The following is a 14,962-nucleotide window of genomic DNA, read 5'->3' as shown; positions in this document are numbered from 1 at the left end:
ATTCAAATGGTGTGTTGTATCCGCTTTTTGTGAGTGCTTCTTTGTAGGGGGTGGCTGCGACGTTGAATATTCTCTGTTTTCCGAAAGTTTGCTCACCCTCAGTGCTATGTTTTTTGGTATGTTTTCAATGACGGGACGGGGGTGGTTGCTGTTTTTATTAATGTAGCTAATGATGTTGTTTGGTTTTCTGAACGGTTGGAATGAATTGGATTTTATGTCGAATGTGATGTCGAGGAAGTCAACTGTTTTTTTGTTTGCTTCTATCGTGATTTTCAAATTGTTGTTTTGGAATATTTTACAGATTTGTTTTTTGATGTTTTCGTTCGCTCTTGGTCGTCTGTTGGTTATAGCGAGTCCGTCATCTCTATAGAGGCCGATGTATGTGTGTGTATGTTGCAGTTGTGACAGGATGTAGAGTCCTACCAGTTCGCATGTTTCAGCACCGTCGAACGAACCCATTGTTACGTCGAAGTCATTATGTCGCTTTGTCCACGGCGTGTTGTCATAGTATAGTGTGCTGTGCTTGGTGTGTTTGATGATGTGTTTTTCCTCTTCTGTGATGTTGGTATATTTTGCTGCGAATTCCAATGCTTTGTTTAGTAAGTCTGGAGTGATGGAGGGGTAAAAATCGCAAATGTCGAAAGAGATGAAGGTGCAATTTTCTTTGTTTTGGATATTTTTAAACCATTCAATGACTTCATCGGTGTTTTTCCACTGGTTGAATTTAGTTGCTTCTTTGACGTTTTTATTTATTTTTTCTAATATCTTTTTGCTGATTTTTCCAATTTCAGATTTGTATGGATTTATTAGTCTACATTTTGGATTATTTTTTATATATAATAATAATAATAATAATAATAATAATTAATAATAATATAATAATATTATGGCATTTTTATAGCGCTTTACCCCGTTGTCACAGGCTCTAAGCGCTTTACAGTGATATAAAACAAAACATATTACAGCGAGACAAGTGTGAAGGAAACGTGATACGAATTCAATTTAACAACAACTAAATATGAAAATAATATTGCAACATTATGACGTAAAAAGATAAAACTTTAAGCGAGATTTGAACGTTGTCAACGAATCCGAGCATCTCACGTGTGATGGGAGAGAGTTCCAAAAATGGGGGGCCGAAAATTGAAAAGACTGTTCACCTATTTTACGGAATGGCTTAGGTTTGACAAGGATTGATTGGTCATTGCTTGACCTCAAGTTTCTATTGGGGACATATAATATGTTTAGAAGGTCTTTAATATAGGAGGGACTGTTCGTGCTCAGGGATTTGTAGACAACAGTACAAATCTTATAGGCAACTCTTTTTTCCACAGGAAGCCAATGTAACTCACGGAGAAGAAGAGTTGCTGACGTGTATTTTTTGTTTTGCGTACAATGAGCCTTGCTGCGTTATTTTGAGCAACCTGAAGTTTGCTAATTTTGTCTTTAGCTAAATTCGCCCAAAGGGAGTTACAATAGTCCAATTTAGATAAAACCAGGGAATTAGTTAAAAGTTCTGCTATATGCTTCGGTATTAAATTACTAATTTTGCTTATTTTTTTCATTTCTATGTACATAGATTGTATGGTGTTATTCACGTGGCTTGTCATGGAAAGATCTTTATCAATGATGACGCCGAGGTTTTTTGCTTTATTTGAAAATTCTATTGTGCTATTTCCGAGAGTAATAGGTAATTTATTTCCTGTTTAAGGATACTCGGCCTTCCACACATTAAAATCTCAGTTTTACTATCATTTAATTTTAACTTATTTTGGTACATCCAAGATTTAATCTCATTAAAACAGCTCGTAATTCGTGGTATTAAGAACTGTGAATTACTAAGGGGTGCTGAATCATATATTTGCGTATTATATTATATATATATATATTATAATATATATATATATATATTATATATTATATATATATATATACTTATACTGTTTCAGCCTTTAGTCTTCGCCCAATAATTGACAAATCACGTAGATATTGACAAGAAAATAAAATAGCTTGTATAGATAGAATGCGCTTGGCTTAGAAGCTCACAATATTGCCATCCGGAAGTATAACGGACCAACACACAAAACTGTGTGTATCCATGAACGTTTATAGTCAGGTTAATACAGTTCAGTGAGCATTACTCATAAGCGCGGATGGCAAAAAACAAAGACCTGAGTGACGTCATCTTCGAACTATCTATATTTCTATCTCTCCCGAGTGCGTGTCCAAGAAGTAGCTTCTTGTCTTTAGGATTTAATAGACGGTGGTCTTTCATGACACGGTTCCTACACTTGAGTATTTTGAGAGGTGAATATAATACACTCAAATCTTTACAAACAATAATATTCAATTTTAATACCGTACTATAACAGTGATGGTAAAAAAAAAAAGTTAAAAAATTGAGCTTTTATATAGAGCAATATCCACTAAATGTGCTCAAAGCGCTTTACACGGGGTCCCTGGTCAACAGCAACATTTAACATGTATGACGGGACAAGCCGCCTGTTATGCGGTATTACAATTTTTCGGACAGAGACAACGCTGTTAACGGCCAGGTACTCATTTTACACCTGAGTACGGTGAGAGAATGTTAGTAAAGAGCCTTTTCCAAGGACTCAACTCCGATCCGAAAGCGAGTGTCATACCACTGGGCCACATAGCCGCACAATAGAATAGAACACGCTCAAATCTTTACAAACAATATTATTCAATTCTAATACCGTACTACTATAACAGTGATGGTACACGGCAGAGAGATGATTTACAAGAGAGAGAAAAAAATCCTCTCCCCAAACTTATACTACACATTCGACTGTTTTCTCTTAGTTAATCTTTCCTGTCAGAGTCAGACAAAAACTAAGCTGGGTTCTAGCATGCTCTTGGGAGAAGTAAAAAAGAGTGCAAGAATCCGTGCGTCCCGAAATCCGACACTCATGGGAGGTAACCAATCTACACCCAGTTCTTCCAGAATTATTTCCTGCCTTACTTCCCTTATCGGCGATAACGCTGGTTGGAGACAATGGACGTTTGTGTCATTATTATTATTATTATTATTATTATTATTATTATTATTATTATTATTATTATTTATTATTATTATTATTATTATTATTATTATTATTATTATTATTATTATTATTATTATTATTATTATTATTATTATTTATTTATTTATTTATTGTTTTTTTTTTTTTAATTTTTTTTTTTTTTTTTTTTTTTTTTTGTATCTTGTTTTCGGATATGGATTTTAAAAAATGTCACTGTAATTTTGAAGTTTTGAGTTGAGACCCCTGGGACCTGCAGTGTGTGGGTATAATATGTTCATTTGCAGACATGATGGTGCGGTTATGTGGTCTAGTGGTATGGCACTCGCTTTCGGATCGGAAGGTGCTGGGTTCGAGCCTCGCTCGGCGCATAGTTGAGTCCTTGGAGAAAAGGGCTCTTTACTCATATTCTCTCATCGTACTCAGGTGTAAAATGAGTACCTGGCCGTTAACAGCGTTGTCTATGTCCGAAAAACAATTGTAATATCGCCTAACAGGCGTCATGTCTTGTCCTAAATTAAATGTTAAATGTTGCTATTGGCCAGGGAACCGTTGTAAAGCGCTTTGAGCACGTTCAGTGAAGAAGAAGAAGAAGAAGAAGATTTCAAGCTTAATAACATTTGAGCTAAATAGATGTCCTTAATGAAGAAAGTGAGTTTTATTTCTTCGACTTTAAAAATCCTAATTTAAAAAAAAAATCCGATCGTATTGACTTTATAGTCAGTATTCTTCATTAAGATAATCCCGACGTAATCCATTCTGAGGCGTGGGTCACGTATTTTTGCTACAGTACTAGACTATTGAGTAGCAGCTGCTCCTGTTATTGATCGTTGACATGTCATTATTCAATGTGCTCATTCGCCTGTGTGTTTATATATTCGTAGGTGTATGTGTACGTATGTTGTTGTAGTATGTATGTTTATGTATGTATGTTTGTTTGTATGTATGTTGTTTGTATGTATGTATGTATGTTGTATGAGTATGTATGTTGATGTATGTATGTGGTTGTTGTATGTCATGGTTGGTGTGTATATGTGTGTGTATGTGTGTGTGTGATGAGTACAAATCAGCATCTAACACTTGCATTGGCGCATGTACAGATGCTGTGCGCTTGGTTAAGAAACTCACAAATTGCCATCCGGAATAATTACGGACAAAAACAGAAAACTATATGTAACCTTGTACGTTTATAGTCTGATTGATACAATTTAGTAAAAAATACTCATAAACATGGATTACAAAAAACAATAACAAAGACCTGAGTGACGTTAACTTCATTCTGTCTATATAATGGTAGAAGAAGTACATAATATACCACAATCCGCAGATGTCACGAGACAGCATTTTATTGATCATATCAGCTGCAATTTTATTGTTGTTTTTTAAATTTTATCGATCTGCACCGATAATCTATTTTTAGCCCAAATGCTATGGTTCACATCGATGACGAAGACCCGTTCTCTTGTTTAAAACATATTGAATAGTCTCCTATCATACGAGGTGTGATTGATAGGGGAGACGGGTTAGCTCATCAGTGAGATGAAGGCTAACGACGTGAATGAACCTATCTTGCTCATATTATTATTGTGCACGCAGACTGAAAGTCACTAAAACTAAAATCTCATATTTCTGGCCCCTGTTGTTACGTTAAGCTAACTTTTGGGTAATTTGCTCACCTCAACAAAAAACCATTTTGAGGCATTGGTAAAAATCGACGTATCTGCAGTTGTACTCAAAACAAAACAAAAACAAACAAACAAACAAACAAAACAAAAACAAAGAAAAATTTGTTACTTAATGAGGTACTTTCCTTAATTTTGTCTTCATTCATCGTATTTTTTTTTTTTAAACTGGAAAACTTATAGAATTAAACGGGTAAATTCTTCCTTGGGAAAACTCGATTCATCAATCGTGTTTAGTGTCACTAAAGAAAAAGATCATTTATCTATTTGATGGTACAAACCGCACTGAAAACAAAATGAACAACAGTGTTTTAAACAAAACAAACCAAATGCACAGTGTCGAACTTAGGGAACCCAAACCTAATCTTTATTTTTATTCTCATTTTAGAAGTTTCAGGCATCATTCTGCTGCTTCCTTGGCAAAAACGAATGAATGAATAAATTTCTTCTCTCTGCGAACGTATCGTTTGACGTTGAACCGACCATGATAACACACCCGTCTGCTACAAAACCTAAAGTCTACATTTCCCACATATAGACTCAACATATCAGTACTACTGTTACTGTGGGCTAGGTTATCTATTGATTTCTAGTACACCAAGGATCAAGACTAACTTTGCAAGGCAAGGGGATACGTGTGTTTTATCATCGGACAACTACTTCGATCGTTGATATTTGTGTTTAGATAGTTTCAGAGAAAGAGACCTAGATATCTCACTGGCACTGTGCTGAGCTTCTCAGCATTACTCATTGCCAGTATCAGTAGGGGATTGCCTCTTTTGTATTGAAACAAGTTGTAACCGTGTCACTGCTACTAGTTATCTAGTCTATTATTATGATGTGACAATGCAATATGAAATAATGTGCTGCATTGAATATTTAAATGAGATGTTCTTAAACTTTTTTTTTTATCTCCTAGGTCAAGGAACAATCCCGGTTGGATGAGAAAGAGATGTTAGAACATGATGTAAAAGTTACCTCTCCTTGCCAAAGAGATGGGAAAACTCTCATTAACAGTAAATGATCTTGATATATTCATCTTTTTAAAAAATAATTTATGAACTATGGTCATATAATTATTATTATAGAAAGTATTAGCAGAGACATGAAATTGGATAATCAACTAGGCCTAGATCTATAATTCTTTGTTGTCAAAATTTAGTTTACCTGCCACAATTAAATTATCCAAAATGACAGTCAGATTACTTTAAATCTCAGCTGTAATAATGATAAAAAAATGTTTATTTATATTGCGCTAAATGTAGTTAAAACAGCTCTAGCGTACAAAATTCAGCGAGGTTGAACATCAATTCTAAAACTGGAACACTCACGCACAAATACATTCGTATAATTGTAAACATATACCAGCACTCATAAAGACACACTTGCACATATATGAAAAGGCATCAGTATATTTGGATTTCTAAACAATTTGGCTGATGAAAGGTGTTTATGTTTGCATTGAGTTAATTGAGAAGTCTCATGTATATCTTACAAGTTATACATACCTACTAGTCTGTTTGGTGAAAGAATTTTACTCTAAAATATTCCCCCCAAAATGTGTGTAGTTAAATACTAATTTACTAGCTTGCATGAAAAAAAATTTTAACATTAGCTCTAGTTTATGGCTTAAAATTTAAAGGGAAATAACTTTGAGCAAATAAAAGTTATGATAGTTTGAATAAGTAATCTGGATAGTATAAAGGCTAAGGGAGCTACCTACTGAATCTGTATAAACCTCTTAAAGAAACAAAATGTAAATAAATGACCCAAAGAAAAATGATGTGATAAAAACTTGCACGCTAAAATTTGCCAGAGTCAAAAATCTGCATACTCGACTCCCTAGTTTCCTGTTTGAAACGGTGTTGTAAATCTTAGGGATCAAAGAAAATTGATTTTAAAATTACCATTATAAATCGCAAAAATCTCAATGTCTTGCATCAGATAAATAGAGATGTTAACGAACTTGAAGAGCTTCCACTGCAGAAAGTAGTCTGATTGTTCATGTGGATGCCATACACAAAAATGTAGTTTAATTAATAAAGATAGATGAATTATAAAGAAAATAATTCTTCTCCTTACCTCGTGAGATTACAAAATTATATTGTTCCCGCAAGTTTTTGCGGCTGCAAATGGCAAATTTGTGGCCGCATATTCTTCCCTTGACCGTAGATAACGCAAATTCGAATTTAGTTACAAAAAGCCGTCAATTTTGTCCTAACTTCTTTGAATAAATTTTTATATAACTATATTTTTTTTTCTTTTCTTGGTACTCTATATTAGATTTCAGGATTTAATTGTCCCCCTACCCTCTCCCACTATTGAGTGTAATAGACGAGTCAGCGACAAGACACAGCACTAACTATTGACACAAGCATTCCAACTCACATTACGTTACAATTACAATAGATTGGAGATGGCATTGAGGAGATGGAGAGACGATGACGAACTTGTTACAAAATTGACTGTACTCGATGACGAACTTGTTACAAAATTGACTGTACTCGAATTCGTTTTGTTTTTTTCTTGCTTCAGGGTGGGGTCCTCTGGCCTCCCATGGTGGGCAAAGAGTTTACTTGCTGTGTCTTCTATCCCTTATATAGTTATTAGTTTTGAATATATCGCACTTTTAAAACATTTTAGCGTGTTTCTGTTGTGGGCTTTTGTTGGCATTTTTCTTACAATTTTTTTTTTTTTTGTGTTTTTAAAAAAATTGTTATTTTATTTTATTTTTTGTTCCAGATTCGGAATCAGTGAAAATGTGTTGTATATTACTCGGAAAATGATATTATGTTCAAATTTAAACCCACTACATCACTTCTTAAGTGTGCACAGGGTTATTAAGATTGATTCATAAAATTTCAAAGATCCACATGCTGCTTAAACTGTTGGAATTTTCTAAAATTATCAGCAAAATTTTGGCAAATTTTGACAATTTTGCAATTCATCATGGGACAGTCATTAGAGACTTTACGAGTACATATTTCATTATATTTTTCTTCAAGTAAATGATTCTATTAGTCCTTATATAAATTCTCTTCTCTCCAGAAACAGAAGCTGAAAATGGAACACAGAATGTAGAACAACAGTGTGACTTGAGAAATGGAGTTGTGGCATTGCTTGACCAATGTAATTATAATTGCTTGTTTCAAAACTCATAATCAGTAGTCTGCTCCCAATATTCTTAGATTCTTTCCTTTAGGAGTCTCCTCTGTAAAAGGCATAGTCTTTTGCCTCTGTACTTTTTCTGTCAATCAACGAATTCCAAATATGCAATAATCCATTGGATTCAAGTCTAATGATTGGGGTGGTTACCGTTCTTTTGGGATAAAATCAGTTATTCCATGTTTAAAACTACTGTGTTCATTTGCTGGTATGCAAGGTTGCTACATCCTGTTGTAATATGAAATTGTTTAATTGGTGTACAGCATACCTGCCAAGTACCCTGATAAAATCGGATTTACCCCTATTTTTTCTTGATTTTACGTCACCCCGCTGGATTTTGGGAAACTCCGGTGTTTTAATTAATATTTAAAAATTTACTTTTTTTTTTTTTTTAATTTTTATTTTTGAAAAAAAAAATAACAAAAAATGGCGAAAATGAACCTGCTTGCCTTGTATTATTTTATGATTGATAGAATCAGTTTTGTTTTCTCCCTGACTGAAGGAAAGGATTGTCATTTACAATTACACATAATTATTCAGACCTCACCTTAGCACATTCATACTCATACCATTCGTCAGCTAGTTCACCTCAACAATTGTTGTTTGTGGGTTATATGTATAGATGATTGCGCCCCTACGTCTAGGTTAAGTTTTTTTTTTTTTACTCTTAACATTGCTTACCCCTATTTTTTTCCCTAGACTCCTATTTTTTTTGAAGAAGCATCCTATTTTTTTTCACTATGGGTTGGCAGGTATGGTGTACAGTCCTGCAAGGTTTTGAAACTGTATTTTCGCAAAATGACATTTTCCCAATCTTTCATTTTTGCTGTTGCTTTGGTTATTATAAAATTTTGTATGCTTAGATATGGTATAAGTATAAATATTCTGCAGGCCTGTAAATCCGCAGACAATTGCCCAAAATCAGAAAATCCATTATTCTCTAGTTCAGAGGACATAATTTTAGACAAAAATAGATTTCAACAGAATTTCTGTTACTCAAAAAAACAAAACAAAAAAAGTCATTAAAATATAATGGAGCACTTGCGTAATAGGATTCAATAGTCGTAACATCACTTCCTTCCTAATGACGCATGGTAACTTAGCAACACTGGCTCTAAACTATCGGAACAATGGCGGACGCCCGTATGAAATATTTCTCCGGCGAGCATAAAAGCGTATCCAGACGGGAAAAAAAAATAAATTTGATCATGTTTTGACTTTTACACATTCTGGTCACAAGACATATGAAAAGTTCTAGCCAGCTTGAAGAATAAAAAGGAATGATTTTCTTTGTTTAGAACCAAGATGGCCACCGTTGCCGGGCTGCATGACATCAGACTATTGAATCCAATTTGTGTTGCCATCAAGCAACTTAAAGTGTCTTTTTTTTTTTGTGACCACCTGGTATATATTTGGATATTGACTGGTGAAGTCAAGAAGTATATGAATTCTAAAGTAATTCAATCCACCCTTTTGAAATGGATTTTTTGTCATTTTTATTTTCTCTTTCCGTAAAGATGACCTGTCAAGTCAAGCCACAGAGGAGTGTATACAACAAATTGTGAGCATGCTGGGAAAAGGCATATTGCCTACTTTCGATGAATTGACTGGTTTACTAGGAGTGACTTTGTCTTCTTCATCATCTTCACCAATTTGCGGTACTTAATTTTTATTTGTTGTAAAAATCATTTGAAAGCCATTAAGAAATTGTAATCATCCAGTTCCAAATTCACAGATTGAAATTGAATGAGTCCCAATGGATGGAAAATACAATTGTTATTATAATTATTATTATTATTATTATTATTATTATTATTATTATTATTATTATTATTATTATCCTCCTCATCTTCATTATCGAGGCATTGTCTTTTGTACGGTGTGATACGATAATTAACGTGCGAAAATAGGTCAATGAGAAACACATTTTCATTATTATATTTTGTATATTTTAAAGATATTTTCCTCTAAGATGTAGCGATTAAGCGGATAAGGTGTGCGATTATATAGAAAAAATTTCAGTTTTTCGGGGATATGTTGTGTGTAAGCGGAGTGTGCAATTAACCAATGTGCGATTAAGCAGAGTGACCTGTACTAATTTTTAAAGAAAATTTTGTTACTATTCACAGATGTTAGTGCCAAAACCTCAAAACAAGAAGATGATAATGATAGAAATGTGCCTGAAGACTCCAAATCAACGATATTCATAAGAAGCGAGCCTGATGTTGCCAGACTTACAAATTTTTCAAGTCCAGTTTCATTGCAGAACTTGAAATCTGAAACTGATGCTATACCTGAGGAATGCAAACCTTCGGATTTCTTTCAGCCATCTACAATTCAGAATAGTGTTGCTGAAACTTCCAAATATCAAGAAGTCATAAATCCATCTTTAATGCAGAGCATTGTGAATGAAACGCCCAAATTTTCAGAAATCAATCACCTGTCATTGAATCAAAGTGGTGAAATTGAAACCCTTAAACTAACAGAAATTATCAATCATCCTTCAGATACAAATTGCTTGGCTGAAACCAAGTTTTCAGAATCCATCCATTTTTCTCCAATACAAAATAATGTGCCTGAAAATCCCCAGATCCCATATTCTTTACAGAAAACTATGCCTGAAAGCTCGACACTTACAGATTTTGTTAATCCACCATTACCATCTTTTGGGCCCATACTTCATTCCTCAGCTGGGCCTCCTGAGCCTGCAACTAACATTGTTGACATTAAAAAAGAACATTTATCATCAAGCGTTTCCATTGTTGATGCTGAAAGATCCTCTAGTCCAAGTTCAGAAATGACTCAGTCCTCTGACAATGGTAGTGGGGAATGCATTGAATTCAAATGTCTCCCTGAAACAAATAAGAATGAACTTTGTCTTGAGTCCGAGTCAACAGCTCCTGTCCACAGTGACAGTCATTCAAAACATTTAGAATGCAATGAAGATATTAAAAGTCTCTTTCCCATCATCTCGGAAACTACCAATAAGGAGGAGGTTGAGTGTTCCTCGCTTTCAGTTGAAAATGAATTCAAAATGGGAATGATGGGAATGAACCACCCAATAATTATGACTGGAAATGGTGATGTCAATGGTAGCTGTTCACAAAATACTACTAACAAAGACAGTGAAAAAGGAGATTGTGAAAGACTTAAAACCCAAAACAAGGACAGTGAAGATGGAGATAAAGAAGTGGTTAGTGCAATCCTCAACCACTTTAAGCCTGAAAATATTGAAAACGAGGTAAAATATTCAATTGATGCAGACGGAGACGAGGAACTGGAAAAACAGTGGCAGTTGAAGTATACGACTATTGACAATAGCAAGCAAACAAACCTGATGGATGACGACAGCTGCCATGATGCCAGTTTGGATATACCCATGGATATCCAAGCAGAAAATGACTGCATAACTATAACACAGACCTCTACAACTTCCTCTCAGTCTGATGAGGACCAAAAAGATATTCAAGAAAGTACTGGTAAATATTTGTTTTTCCTGTTTGTTTATTTTTTAAAATTATAAATTCAGTCCACAGTTTTTCATGAAATATATGTTTTTTTCTTAAGATCTAAATTTATATATGAGGTTTGTTTTGTAAAATGGAGTTATCTTGCTTTATAAGTGGTACTAGACTAAGCTGCTAGAAGCTGTGAATAGTAAAAAATAATGATTGGGTGCTATATAAGTGCGTGTTATAATTATTAAGCATTTTACGAATAAGAATTTATTGATGAGAAGGCAAACATATATAAGCACATAAAAAATATACATAGGCACTGTTACATACACATATTCATCGCAAAGATTTTTTTTGTTTTATTTATATCATCTGAAATTATCAACGTGTTTCTTATATCTTGGGACAACCTTCACAGTTTCAAGCGAAAATCTTTCTGTTTCTTTTTGTTTTAGAGATATGTCTGGGCGAGGTTCCTTACCTCCCATAGTGGGCAGGGAGGTACTTCTGTGTCTTCTATCTCCCTATATCTGCTTTCCAACTTGCTTTCTGTCTTTGTCTTATAATGAGATTACTTGGTTTTGTCCTGGCCCTGGCCGGGTGCCCTTGCTGAGAGGGAAACAGACAAATGTATATATAGCTTTGGGGGAGGATATTTTTTTCCTTGTAAATCAGCTCTCTGTTATGCACTGTATTATGTTTTGTTTATGTATTATATATGATTTGTAAACATTTGAGTGTATTCCTCTTAGTGGGGACCTGTGCTTATGTCTGGTTGAGACTTTTAGGTGATCTCATACTAAGTACTTTGATAGTGTGCTCTTGGAATCTACATCTGTTTGCTATTTGAACCAATTCCCCTTTGTCTTACCTTTTCTTGGGTGCTTTAATTGTAATTCTAGAACTTTTTACTATCCCATTTTCTTCCTTTTTACTGGCGCTGATATGACCTTAATGTGTTGTAAGCGCCGTAAAACCCTTAAAAACAAAAACAACAAAATCTTTCTGTTTTTTTTTTGTTTTAGAGATAGGTCTACTCCCCTGGCTTGAAAATATGTAGAAATTGAACAATTCATTTCTGTACATAGGACCGCTGTCGTAAAATGCTTTTTAAAAACAATGTAGGATATTATTGTGCGGCTATGTGGTCTAGTGGTATATAACACTCGCTTTTGGATTGGAAGATCCTGGGTTCGAGCCTCGCTCGCTCTGTGCTTAGTTGAGTCTTTGTAGAAGGCTCTTTACTCAAATTCTCTCACTGTACTCAGGTGTAAAATGAGTACCTGGCCATTAACAGCATTGTCTGTGTCCGAAAAAATTGTAATATCGCCTAACAGGCGTCATGTCCCTTCCTACATGTTAAATGCTGCTGTTGGCCAGGGACCCCTTGTAGACCGCTTTGAGCATGTTTAGTGGATATTGCGCTATATAAAAGCTCAATATAATATACATTTTTTATTGTGTTTATCAAGATCTTTATTTTTTTTTTTTTTTAAATTCCCTCTATTTCTGTCAGATATCAATAACAAGGAAATGCAGTTTCATAACACTAGAGGAACTGAAACTATCACATCCACTAGTTTGGACAATGATGATGATGACTGTTTAATGAAAGATGTGTCTTTTCCTCCTGTGACATTCAAATTTAATGAACAACAAGCCAATCGTTCCAGCAATCCTGCTGCTATTAATGAGAACTATTTGAAAGGCAAGTTTAATTTTATTGAAGCCACAACCAGGGTTCCTATTGAAGGTAATTCAGGATCTAATAAAGATTTATTGGAAAAGACCTCTGTGGTTGATGAAAAAGATATAGATATGATCGTAAAGGCTATTTTAAAGTACCACAGTCAGGATGTTAACCATCCTTTTTCAAACCAGAAATATGACCCTAAATATCCCCCAAATTTTTGTAGGCTTTGTGACAAAGCATTTTCAACGTCGTCTAATTTTCATCGTCACAATAAAAGTTTTCATGGCAATGGTCAAATTGGACAAAAATGTGATATCTGTCACAAGATCCTGTTACGTTCATCATCTTTAAAGGAGCATAAAGTCAGATTTCATAATATTGGCCAATTTTCTGCAAAGGAGCTGGTTATTGATTGTATAGTGTGCCAAGAGAAATTTGCTAGGCATGGTGATTTTGCAGAGCATTTTGGCATTTTTCATTCAGAGTTCCTTACTTTCAAATGTAATTTGTGTGATGTGTCGTGTAAGACAATAGATGACATAGAATCTCACATGAATGTCCACAAGGTTCCAACATCCTTAGGCATAGATCCAGTCATCGCTGACACAGAATCTCACATGAATGTCCACAAGGTTCCAACATCCTTAGGCATAGATCCAGTCATCGCTGACACAGAATCTCACATGAATGTCCACAAGGAACCAACATCCTTAGGCATAGATCCAGTCATCTCTGACTGGGAGATGTTAATTGATGACAAAATAAAGGGTAAAGCTAAAAGCATTAGAACTTACAAATGTATTTTCTGTTTAAAGCAGTTCCTTTCTCCTTTCCGAAGGCGAAATCATGAGAAAACTCATGCTAGTGAAGATAGATCATTTAAGAATGAATGTCCTGTTTGCTTTAGAAAATTTGGGCATCGAAGACAGCTTGAAGATCATTTAAATACTCATACTCATAAGGGTATAAAGGTTTATCGTTGTAGCATATGTGATGTTGACTTCAACAGTGAATATTTGTATATGATGCATTACAAAAAAGTCCATTCTAATGGGTGTAAATTTATATGTACCATTTGCAATAAAGAGTTCAGCTGCCCAGCACACCTGAATAAGCACAATAAAAGTGCTCACCTAAAAGAGAGTCTTTCTTTATGTTCGTATTGTGGGAAGGAATGCAATGACCCTAAAAAACTGCTGATTCACATCAGACAACATCATACTGGGGAAAGACCTTTTAAATGTACCCTTTGTGACAAAGCTTATGCTAGTTATGGGATGCGATTCTCACACATGAAGACTCATACTGGAAAGAGAGAGTTTGTATGTCAAACATGTGGAAAATTATTTAAAGGCTATTCAGTGCTATATACACACTTGAGAATTCATACAGGGGAAAAGCCCTATAAATGTAAAATTTGTGGGTTTGAATGTAACCAAAGATGTTCACTTAAACGTCACATGAAAACAAAGCATATAATGTAGTTGGGACAATGGAAATTTGGGTTCCTCTACTTTATGGCCATTATGATCAGTCAAAATGTGTTCTACCGCTTGAAGTCATTATTTTTTTTTGTTATCTCTTATTTATGACTTATAAAATAGATTTTCAATAAACTATCATATTTTTTCAGGCTTCTTCTTTGATTCTGTCAGAAAGGAGGTTGCCTATTTGGCTGTATTTATTTAGTGAGGATTTTATTGTGTTTTGCAGCAGGGTTGGGGGTGTCAACTTTTGAAGGGTGCATTGTGCTGAGGAGGTTGACATTCAGATTTTTGGGGTTCCCTACCTCCACAGGGCAGGGAGGTACTTACCATGTCTTCTATCCCCTTTAAGCTGTTTTTCAACATGCTTTCTGTCTTTGTCTTGGTGTGAGATTGCTTGGTTTTGTCCTGGCCCTGGTCGGATGTCCTGGCCGAG

The 14,962-nt window shown here is 34.7% G+C and overlaps 1 protein-coding gene across 3 annotated transcripts; it reads left to right on the top strand.

Moving 5' to 3' along the window:
- Positions 1-504: 504 nt before the first annotated feature.
- Positions 505-14,674, top strand: LOC144977547 (uncharacterized). 3 transcript variants are annotated; one of them, XM_078922883.1, is made up of 6 exons: positions 505-652; positions 5,646-5,742; positions 7,775-7,855; positions 9,409-9,549; positions 10,021-11,370; positions 12,866-14,674. In XM_078922883.1, exons 1-6 carry the CDS (start codon positions 635-637, stop codon positions 14,524-14,526), a joined length of 3,348 nt encoding a protein of 1,115 aa, XP_078779009.1. In that variant the 5' UTR covers positions 505-634; the 3' UTR covers positions 14,527-14,674. The 3 variants fall into 3 exon arrangements, with proteins under 3 accessions (XP_078779009.1, XP_078779010.1, XP_078779011.1); XM_078922884.1 differs by having other exon boundaries at positions 513-599; XM_078922885.1 differs by lacking the exon at positions 505-652 and adding an exon at positions 5,202-5,349.
- The last annotated feature ends 288 nt before the right edge of the window (positions 14,675-14,962 follow it).

The sequence above is a fragment of the Berghia stephanieae genome, chromosome 7 (genome assembly GCF_034508935.2).
Source record: "Berghia stephanieae isolate SIO BIC M18660-M18661 chromosome 7, UCSD_Bste_1.3, whole genome shotgun sequence".
Taxonomy (NCBI): domain Eukaryota; kingdom Metazoa; phylum Mollusca; class Gastropoda; order Nudibranchia; family Aeolidiidae; genus Berghia; species Berghia stephanieae.
The sequence above is the reverse complement of the archived record's forward strand: the minus strand, read 5'-3'. Positions and strand labels throughout refer to the sequence as shown.